Here is a 10,717-nt window from a genome sequence, read left to right as displayed (position 1 = left end):
CTTTCTGATGGCTCCAGGTGCTGGGCAGGGTGGGTCACACATGTGCCCATTATTTCTTGTCCTCCCCTGGGGGTCTTGGTGAACGGATGCTCCCCCAGGCCCTGACGGATGCCCCGATACACTTATAGACTGCCACCAAGTCCCCTCTAAGTCTTCTCTTCTCCAGGCTGAACAGTCCCAAGTCTTTCAGCCTCTCCTTGTATGACCTGCTCTCCAGGCCTCGAGTCATGCACGTGCCCCTCCTTTGGACTCTCCTGAGTTTCTCCGCATCCTTCCCGAAGCGCGGCACCCAGACTTGGATGCAGTACTCCAGTTGCGGTCTCACCAAGGCTGAGTAGAGCGGGAGGATGACATCCTTAGCCTTGCTCGCGATGCCTCGGTAGATGCATGCCAGTGTCTGATTAGCTCTGCCGGCTACGGCATCGTATTGGTGGCTCATGTTCATTTTATTGTCCATCACGACACCCAGGTCTCGTTCAGTTGTGGTGCTGGCAAGCATAGCACTGCTGAGCCTGTAAGTGTGTTGTGGATTATTTCTCCCAAGATAGAGCACTTCCCTTTTCTCTTACTTCTCTGCACCGGGGGCAGGAGAAGGCCTGCTTGACTCGCTCGGAGAACTGGCAGACCCAGCCCAGGCAGGATCTGTGCCCGCCGTGCTCCTGGCAGATGGATCAAGTGGTTTCTTCTTGAAGCCTCTCTACAAGACTACATTTGGCCACATCCCCTGCAGAGCTCAGGAAGACCGCCTCCATCGGCTCTTCCCCCAGTGCCTCATGACCAGCTGTCACACAAACAAGCTTCTTTCTGCTGAAGGACAATGTCCAAGCGTGAAGCGCCAAAGGTCACTGGGCTGAAGCTATACTCTGTGCACGGAAATGTTAGCCAGGCCCGAGCGCTGGGGAACAGGGTACAAGGCCCTTTAGAGTACATTGATTTGTTTCCTGTGATAGCAATGATATTGTGTAAGTGTTGACGGTGTGGCGGGGGGCACAGCTCTGCACCACCGCCCCACTGCTGCTGCCACTGACTCCAGCCAGGCTGCAGCCCTGCACCCACCATCAGCACAGAGATCTTGCGGGGGGGGGGCATGTATCCCCCCATGTATCATCTGTGCTGATAGCAGGAACAAAATCAGCCTGGGGAAGGGCCAACTTTGTGGCCCCGGGGCAAAATGTCATGTCAGGAGGTGGTCTTAGCTCTGGTTATATGAAGCAGGGCTGCTCTGCATATCATGGGAGACTTATTTAACTAAACCTGTGCACAAAGGCTGACAGTTTTGGCCTCAAACAGGACTGAATTCCACCTGCTGTGCCCATCTGGAGCAAGTTAAAACTAGGCAACGACCCACTGCTCATCCCTGGAGGGCCCAGAGACAGTTCTCACATGAGACAGGATCCTGAGCGCAGGAAGGAGAGAGCCTGTAGGCTGGGGGCCGCATGCAGCAAATCCAAGTACATGACCGTGGGGGCCCTTCTCCTGCACTGACAGTCCAGCTGGCCTGGGCAGCCAGTCCCACTACAAAAATCCCAGCACTTCCAACAGAAGTGACTCCATTCCCCCATGTGAGCAATATCCCCTGAATCAGCCCAGAGCTGAAGATGTGCCAGGGAAATCTGTGCCAGAGATCGATCCTACTGCTGGATTCAAGCAGAATTCAGGCTGGCTCCTGGTCGCCATGTCGGCCCCTCGCAGGAAGCAGGTACGGGGCGCTGGGGAGACAACACAGAACGATTTAGTACCTTTTGTGCATGTGCAGGGCTGAGGCATGCTGCATGGGGGCAGTGGGAGGGAGCCCCCTTTCCTGCTCCCGGCTGGGAAACTCCGGGTGCTGGTCACTACAGACAGAGCTGCACGTGACTGTTAGGTCCCTGCTTCCCCCGGCCTGCACGCCAGCCCAGAAGGCTGGAGCATGCGAGCCCAAAGGGGAGGCTGGTGGGAGGTTGGGGGCTGGACCTGCACTGCCACCCACTCCTAGGGGGCTCGACCTATTCAGAAAGAGCCAAAGGAGCCACTCCACCCTGGGCAGGGGAGATGCTGGCTGTCCAGGCAGGCGACACCCCCACCCCTCCACGTCAGCTCTGGGGAGCACCAGGGTGCAGCAGCATCCTGCAAAGCCAGCGGCACAGCCTGCACCCCCTCGCACCCTCCTGCTCTTGTTCTGGACTGTTACCTGGCTAGGAGTGGGCTGAGCTCACCTGGCCCCATTCATCTCCATGACAGTCAGGGATCATTGTGGACCCCCAGGATTAGAAGAGATCCTCTCTGTTTGATTACACACTTCCAAATGCCTCTGTGCAGGCACCAGGTCTCCCCCAGGGCTGGCCTGGATTTGCAGAGCCTGCACTTGTAACTGAGGCACCAGGCCCTGTTCTGCCAGGCCCATTGCTAAGTTAGGGACTCATGGGCCATTGCAGCTCACAATGACCTCCCATGCCATTTTCACACCCTCTGCATTAAGGTCAAAACCACTGTCTGGGCAGATGGGCAAACACAAGCCCCAGGTTTCCAGTGCTGATCATACGACTGCAAGCAGAAAGTGCCAGCAGTCCTCCTGGGAGACACCCACAAATGCTGTAATCATGAACTCCCTGTTGCATCCCTCAGGATGGGGCTTCTTTAGTTATCTCCTTCCACTTCCCCGCATTTTTAAGCTTTGCACCTGATGTGCACTGGCCATTTGGGTACTGCAGTGCTCTCAGGTGGCTGCTTCGTGTTGTTGAACTTTGACAAGGAGAGCATTTTTCCAAATGCCAAATGCATAGTCAGCTCTGGCGTTGATTCTCGACCCCGGTATAAGGCCTGGTAGATGATAAACTGATGCCTGCCTGCCTGCCTGTCTGTTGAATGGCAGTAGGGCTGGGAGTGCTGTGGTAGCAATGATGGCCCTTGCTTCTTGTTCATTGAACTGCCAGTCTGCTGTGATCAGGCAGTGGCTTAGGAGATTTTCTTTTAGGCAACAGGCATGTAGGCTAATTTCTCCAGAGCTCTAATCCTCAGAAAATATAGTTACAAGGATTGGATTAGGAAAGAGCTGGGCCAGCATAGTGCTGTGATCTTTCTTCATAGATGTATGACCATGCATTTGACTTTACTAACTTATGATTGAAGGGGCTCAGCTTTTCAAGAGATCTGGGTTGTATGACTGTCCTGTCCTCTTCCTTCTTTACCTTCTAATATTCATGTCACAGCTTCTGGGGTGGAGCAACTGTCTGCACAGGTCCCTCATGCCTGGAGCTGAGATGCAGCCCTTTCTGCGGAGGGGAGAGGTAGTTGTACAGGGGTCCTACGCTGGATGCTAGAGGCTTTCACCCTGTCCCCCCATGCAGGAAGCACTGGGGGAGCTGCTGAGCCGCAGGGGAATCTAGGCTGGATATGCAGCAAAGACCAGCGCCTTCTGGCTGGACTGGCTGCTCCCAGCACAAAGGGAAAGGAGAGGACAAGGCATGTGGGCAGACAGAGGTACAAATGGTTTGGTTGAAAGTGCTGAGAGCAGCGCGGGAAATGGGGATGAGGTGCTGCAGAGTCAAAGACTCCTTAGCATTGGCTCCAAGACAGCACGGGGAAGTCGGGGACGGGAGGTCTTGACACGGAGGCACCGGTGTCTGGGCCAGTGGAGGTGGTTCTCTGGCACAGTCATGGTGTAGTTATCGTCTTTTTAATCATACAGTATGCACCTGTTTCTTCAAAATCAGCCCCTCAAAACTGGGGTGCATGAATTAAATGGGGAAACTGATAGTTTTGCCCAGCGTAGACGTACCCTGCTTGGATTATGCTCCACAGGGCCACAGCTGTTGCATTACTATTCAGGAGCGGGCTTAATGGCTCATTGTTCTTCACCCCAGAGGTGTTAACAGTGCTCTCTCCTTTTTAATAGTCACTAATCAAACTAACCTGTCTGAGGGCAATTTTGCAGTCTGCTAGCTGCTGCAGGTCTCTCTCTTCCTATTTCACAGCCTTGGAGACGCTTTAGCTCTTTTCAGAATTATAGATCCATCCCCAGAGACTAGTTCTCAGCAACAGCGAGGGTTTGAGCTGCAGTTAAGCAGGAAAGGGAGGGTGAGTCAATTGAAGTGAGTCTGTCCTTGCTCTATGCTGTCATAACAGGGAGCCCAGGCTGCTCTGTGCTGCAGCCTATGCCGGGTCTGCACCGAACGTATCTGCGTGTGGGCTCCTACCCTGAGTCTGCTCTTCCTTTCCTCCCCAGCTCATGCCTCTCCCTGCTCTCTCCTGCCTGGCTCTGCTCTCCATGGCTGGTGCAGTGGGTCCAGGGGAGCTGTGTCAGATCAAGATGAACCCGATCAAAGACCGTAATCAGGCCAACTGCACCAGGCTGGGGCTCAGCAGGGTGCCCTCCCAGCTGCCCAAAGACACCGGCATCCTGCTGCTTGGTTGCAACCACCTGGTGTCCGTCTCCACCAGCTCCTTCCAGTACCTCCCTATGCTGGTCGACCTGGACTTGTCACACAATGGCTTGAAGGCGTTCCACGCTGTGCCAGCCCTGCCCCGACTTCAGGAGCTCGTCCTGTCTCACAATGCTCTGGGAGCCTTGCCCTCGCTGCAGGGCCTGCCTGCCCTTCTCCACCTGGGCCTGGCTCACAACAGCATCCAGGACCTTGCTCCGGGGGCCTTCCGATCCCTGGGGGAATTGCAGGAGCTGGATCTGCGGGGAAACCAGCTCAGGAGGCTGCCCAAGGAGGCCTTTGCAGGGCTGGCTGTGCTGCGAAACCTGGACCTGTCCAACAACCCCCGGGAGGAGCTGCCTCTGGGGCTGCTGTCTGAGCTGGAGGCATTGGAGGTCCTAAGGCTGTTGGGAAACTGTCTCCCTTTCCAGCGGATCGGATCTTTCCCTATGTCTTCCTGGACAAGAACCCCTGGCACTGCAACTGCAGCCTGGCCTACCTGCGGGACTGGATCACCGAGAACGAGGCCAGCATCTACTATCAGGAGGACGGGCTGGAGAAGGTCATGGTGGAGAATGATGCAGAAAGTGTCAGATGCGACTCACCCGCCCAGTACAGAGGGACCCCAGTCCTCTACTTCACACAGTCATGCCGCAAGGTGGGGAACGGAGATGCATACGTGCCTGAGACACGGCCAGACGACCTGCCCGTGCTCCCCACTCGTGTCCCCTCCACCACCATGGCCACAGCCAGTTCAAGATGTGATGGCTTCTTATTGTTTTGGATATGGTGTATTTAAACTACACAGGAAGCAAGACAACGACACTCACCTGCCAGATGCTCACCGGAGCGAGTCGTGGAGTGCTGAGGACAGGAAGAAGTTAAAAGTCCTGCTTTAATGAGTAAATAAAGAGTGAAGCAAGATGTACCTTGTATTAAAAGCAGTGTGTCATTTCAGCATGTGGCAGTGCATAGGAGAGACCCGGGAACTGCTCTGAGCTACTGGTAGACAGGCTGCACCTACCTGAACCAGCAAGGGACTCTTCACATTTATCACAGTTAAGAATTTCTTTAGTATGGAAGGGGAGGCGGGATGTCTTAAATACAATATTGAATTCAGTCTTCTCCAGCAGCTCAGTGCAGTGTTTCAGCCAGAAAACGATGTGTCTTGCTGAATCTGGGTCACGGGCTTTGTAAACCAGAGGCCGGAGAGGGACCATCAGACACGAACCCCAGCCCTTTGGCACCCATGCCCCGGATGGGCAGTGCCTGCAGGTAGTAACTTCGATGCCCTCTGTCCTGGGGACTCCGCCGTCCGTGCTCTGGCACTGCAGCTCTCCCTTTTTTAACCCCAGTTCCTGCCTCCAGGCTCTGATGTCAACCAGCTGCTCATCTCCATCCCTTGCTGCTGCACGCACTCGGATCTGCCCGCCCACCTCCCTTCAGCCCCAGGTGGAGTAGGGAGCAGGTCCTGGTGCGCAGTCCAGGCAGAGCAAGAGCAGCAGCTGCAGTGGGTTGGGTGGGAGGTGATACGGTGTGTTCCCAGATTGCCCCATTGCACGGGGACAGCAGTCACAGACTGTGATGGAGACCAGCGTGGGACCCTGCAATGGCCCATCCCTCCAGGACTGAAGTTGCCGAGCTGCTTTTGACTCACCCAGTAACAGTCCCTGATGCAAATGCTAAAAAAGAGCAGACTCCAAGAAGTCACTTTGGAGGAGTCTTCCCTGATGGTGTCCCCATGGGCAGCCCCTTCCCTGAGCAGCTCTGCACTCTTAGACCCGCGGGAAGCAGAGATGGGTGCAGAAGGGCCACGCGTGCAGAGAATCCCCGTCCGTCCCCAGCACTTTCCCTGATGGAGTCGGCACCGGGGTTGGTGTTGTCAGAGCACAGGGCTGCCCCGGGGGCTGGCTCCAGCCACGGGACAAGTCCCTATTTGGGTAAAGTACAGAGGGGCTATAATGAAGGTCTCTCTTGGCAAAGACTCACCGGAGAAGCAGCAGTTGTTCAACCTCAGCAGCGGTGTCTGACTAGGTGGCATGTCCTCCTTCCGCTCACCAAGGTGAATACCCCTCTCCTTCATATATTCATAGATGACCTCAGTGGGCCATCTAGTCCGACCCCCTGCCCCTGGCAGGCAAGAAAAGGGCCACCAACCTGGGGTCACGTGATCCCAGCCAGGTGACACGGCTGTCCAGTCTCCTCTTGAAGCCCCCCAAGGATGGGGCGAGCACCACCTCCCTTGGGAGCCCATTCCAGATCCTGGCAACCCTGACCATGAAGAACGTTTTTCTAATGTCCAGTCTAAACCTACTCTCCAGTAGCTCATGGCCATTGCTCCTTGTTGTCCCAGGGGGTGCCCTGGGAAACAGATCATCGCCCACTTCGGGTTGCTCTCCCCTTATGAATTTGTACGCCACCACAAGGTCCCCTCTCAGCCTTCTCTTGGAGAGGCTGAAGAGGTTGAGGTCCCTTAGCCTTTCCTCGTAGGGCTTTCCCTGCAGGCCTCCAATCAGAGGAGTGGCTCTTCTTTGGACCCTCTCCAGGTTGTCCGCATCCCGCTTGAACTGCGGCGTCCAGAACTGGACATGGTAGTCCAGCTGCGGTCTGACCAGTGCCGCATAGAGGGGGAGGATCACCTCTCTGGACCTGCTTGTGAAGCACCTACAGATGCACGACAAGGTGCGATTGGCTCTGCCGACTACGTCTTCACATTGACGACCCTTGTTCATCCTGGAGTCAACAGTGACACCAAAATCCCTTTCTGCCTCAGTGGTGCTGAGAAGGTCGCCCCCCAGCCTATAGGTATGATGGCAGGTTTTTCTCCCTAGATGCAGCACCTTGCACTTGTCCTTATTGAATTGCATCCTGTTGCTCTCTGCCCACTTCCCCAGCCTGTCGAGGTCAGCCTGGCTCTGGTTCCTCCTCTCCAGGGTGTTAGCTTCACCCCATATTTTTGTGTCATCCGTGAATTTGGACAGGGTGCTTCCCACCCCCTTGTCCAGATCACTGATGTAGATGTTGAACAGCCCCAGCCCCAGCCCCAGGACTGAGTCCTGAGGGTCTCCACTGCCCATCTTTCCAGGCTGACATCGACCCGTCCACCACCACCCTCTGAGTGCGACCCCTGAGCCAGTTTGCTACCCAGTCTACCGTATATCATCCATGGCAAATCTCCTCAATTTATTTCTATGGATGGTATGGGATACCGTGTCAAAGGCCTTCTTGAAGTCCAGATAGATAACATCCACCTCGATTCCTGCATCTCAACATTTGGTGGCCTTGTTGTAAAAAGCAACTCGGTTAGTCAGGCAGGACCTGCCTGCTATAAACCCATGTTGGTTGCCCCTCCGCATCACATTAGCAGCGGGCTCCCACAGATGTGCTCCTTGATAATTTTTTCTAGGATTTCCCTGGGATAGAGGTAAGGCTGACTGGTCTATAGTTCCCCGGATCCTCCTTCCTTCCCTTTTTAAAGATTGGGATGGCACTGGCCCTCTTCCAATCCTCCGGGACCTGACCCGAGCACCATGAGTGCTCATATATCCTTGCTAGTGGTTCGGCTATGACCCCCGCTAATTCCTTCATTACCCGTGGGTGGAGTCCCTCTGGTCCCAGTGATTTGAACACGTGCAGCAAAGACAAAAACCTAATGAAACTCCTTTACTTCTGCTCCACCCAGAGACAGAAATATGGATCTAGAGAGCTCCAGATGGGGCAATTGTCATCTTCCTTGCTAGGATGACAGTGGGGAGCCAGGGAGGGGACACTGTGGGAGAGGGCTCCGGGACAGGGAGAGCAGGGCTACCTGAGAGCCCCAGGAAAGGTCAAGAACTCACATGAACTGAACAGAAAGGCAGGTCCCATCGCACAGCAGGGCATTGCCTTGCCCCTCCAGCAGACAGATCAAGTGCAGAGCTGCTCCCAGCCCAGCGGTCACCCAGGTACACGCTATTGCACCTGGTCCACAGAGGGCAAGGTACTCCTTCACTGAATAGGAGACTCCGGTTATACACTTGCTCCCCTCCACCCCTTCATGTGAAGGTTTAAAACTGCATCTCCCTTTTGCAGCAAAGTGCTCTAACTGCCAGGCTGGACAGCCAACAAGAGGGAGCAATAAGGAGCTAGGAAGCGGAGTGCAAGCCAGTGGGTGAGAAGGGAAGCACAAGCGCATGGGAGAAGTGTGTCCTGACCCCCTGGGAGGCACTGTCCTCCTTCAGTGTGCTGCTGCTCTGGAGATGCCTCTGCGTCTCCTTTTGACTGAGTAATGAGGAGATGGGCCTCGAGGTGAAGAGGAAGACAAGGGGCAAGAGCTGGTTGGTAAAGGGTGAGTGCACTGGGCAAACAATTCCTTGAGAAAGGAGCTTTCTGTTCCCTTTGATCACTTGCCATGTGAAGACTTTTGTTTTTAGGGGAAAAGGACATTTCCAGTTTTTGGTGAAAGACCATTGGTTTGGGTGGGAAACCCTCCCTTCCCTCACATGTGTGCTTGGCCCTGAGATTGGCACAAGAAGCAAGGGAGAGTTTCCATTTTTATATAGAAAATCATAAGGCTCCACTTTTATATGGAAAATCACATGGGTTGGGGGTCACCAGCCAGTGGGAGTGAACAGGTAACAAGTAAATAAGCATTAACACTGTGGCAGCAGCTGGTCATTTGGGGGACAGTTAATCCTGCAACCCTGATAGCTACAGCACTGTCCTTCACAGCGGTGTGCACTGCCGATGATGCCGTGATTCTCATCCTTTGGAGGACCGGACCGGGGCTCTGACTGCTCTGGGTAATGCTGAAGTGCAGCAAGGTGGGGAAGGAAGATGAGTGAAATGGGAGAAGCATCACGGACACAAAGGAAGAAGAGCTTGAAGAACAGCTATTGCTCAAAGCAAGAAAATAGGGTGAGTGGGGAAAAGAGCAGCACTGGAGAACAGGACAGTACACGCCCAGGAAGCTGCGACAGCGGATGTTGGCACCATCTTCTTCAGGGAAGAAACAACCTGGGAAGTGCATGAAGAAGCCGTGTGAATAAATGCCCCTCAAGGAGCAGATGTGGGTGCTCCAGGCCACATCCTGTTCCACCTGTTAGGTGCATCAATGCAATTCTAGTTCACCCTCCACAAGTCCAAGGAAACCAGCTAGAGACAAAGGTGGAAGGTCCTTCACTCGCCAGTGCTCCCATCGCCCCACCCAGCCACACCCAAGAGGCCGAGGGCCTTCTACTCAAAAGAAGGGAATCGTGACCATAGACCTGGACTGATCCAGAACTACACCCAAGAGGCCGAAGGCCTTCTACTCAAAAGAAGGGAATCATGACCATAGACCTGGACTGATCCAGAACCGATCCAGAACTGCTCCCTGGACTGGTCCCTGTTCAGGGTGGAAGCAAGCCTCCAGCAGACCTTGCTGCTTGGGATCCACTGCACAGACACTTGTCACCAGCCAGGGTGGCTGGTTGTTCTCCATTAGGCCAGTGATTCTCAGCTTGGCTGCCACGCCACTTCCCCCTTGCCCAGGTCTTGTGCCTACCCTGGCATCCCATGGGCTACCAGCACCTGTAGCTGCTCCCTGGGGACTCTTGTATCTAGTCTGATGACAATGATACATCAAATAGATTTAGATGGCATACTTAGCTCTGTGCATGTTTAAACATGCAGGCATGGATCTGCAAAAGTGTTTAGGATGCCCTCCCATCCCTGGCAACCTCCACACTCTGATCAGTGTGCTCTCAGTAGCATAACTGCATGGTGGGAAGGAGGAGGAATGGGGGAGAACCAGGGAAGCAGCCCCAACTGCTGACTTTGTTGGGGGCACACAGCTTTGTTGCTTCAGCACCAGCTGAGCATGCTGCCACAACCAGCGCAGCAGGAACTAGCGCTGCCCCAGGTGTGGAGCTGTGCTGCTATGCCTCTGGTTCAGGAACAGGCCACAAAGCAGGGCTGGGGCACACTAAGTGGTACAGCCTTCTCGCACGGGAACGTTTGTGACCAGGGTTCACTTGTGGCTGACGCTCCTGAAGAGATGGGTCAGGACTTGCCCATGTTACTAACCGGCCACCTCCAACTCCAGCACAGCTTCTCCATCAAATGCAGGTGACCGAAAGAAGCAGACAAACTGCCCCTCATCAGAAGGGGTGATGTTGCGTATCCTCAAGGAGACCTTCCCCTCTGTGATATTGCCCTTCAGCAGCTCCGTCCCGCCCCGATACTGTGCAATCTGCTTGTCTGGCTGATCTCTTCCGCCCCGGTAGAGATGGACGACTTCAGAGTACCTGAACCGGAACCAGAGCGCCTCCATCTCTGCTGCACTGACACTGGGGGAG

General features: G+C 54.8%; 2 protein-coding genes across 2 annotated transcripts; one reads left to right on the top strand and one right to left on the bottom strand.

Annotated features, from left to right (window-relative positions):
• Positions 1-1,598: 1,598 nt before the first annotated feature.
• Positions 1,599-7,518, top strand: LOC106723442 (platelet glycoprotein Ib alpha chain-like). Its single transcript, XM_014527720.2, has 4 exons — positions 1,599-1,699; positions 4,205-4,851; positions 4,890-5,058; positions 7,486-7,518. Exons 1-4 carry the CDS (start codon positions 1,676-1,678, stop codon positions 7,516-7,518), a joined length of 873 nt encoding a protein of 290 aa, XP_014383206.2. The 5' UTR covers positions 1,599-1,675.
• Positions 7,519-8,973: 1,455 nt separating this feature from the next.
• On the bottom strand, positions 8,974-10,692 carry LOC112549010 (selection and upkeep of intraepithelial T-cells protein 6-like). Its single transcript, XM_025195822.1, has 2 exons — positions 10,446-10,692; positions 8,974-9,395 (listed from the first exon to the last, which is right to left on the bottom strand). The coding sequence occupies exons 1-2, from the start codon at positions 10,690-10,692 to the stop codon at positions 8,974-8,976; spliced, it is 669 nt and encodes a 222-aa protein (XP_025051607.1).
• Between the last annotated feature and the right edge of the window lie 25 nt (positions 10,693-10,717).

The sequence above is a fragment of the Alligator sinensis genome, unplaced genomic scaffold (genome assembly GCF_000455745.1).
Source record: "Alligator sinensis unplaced genomic scaffold, ASM45574v1 scaffold2573_1, whole genome shotgun sequence".
Classification (NCBI taxonomy): domain Eukaryota; kingdom Metazoa; phylum Chordata; order Crocodylia; family Alligatoridae; genus Alligator; species Alligator sinensis.
The sequence above is the reverse complement of the archived record's forward strand: the minus strand, read 5'-3'. Positions and strand labels throughout refer to the sequence as shown.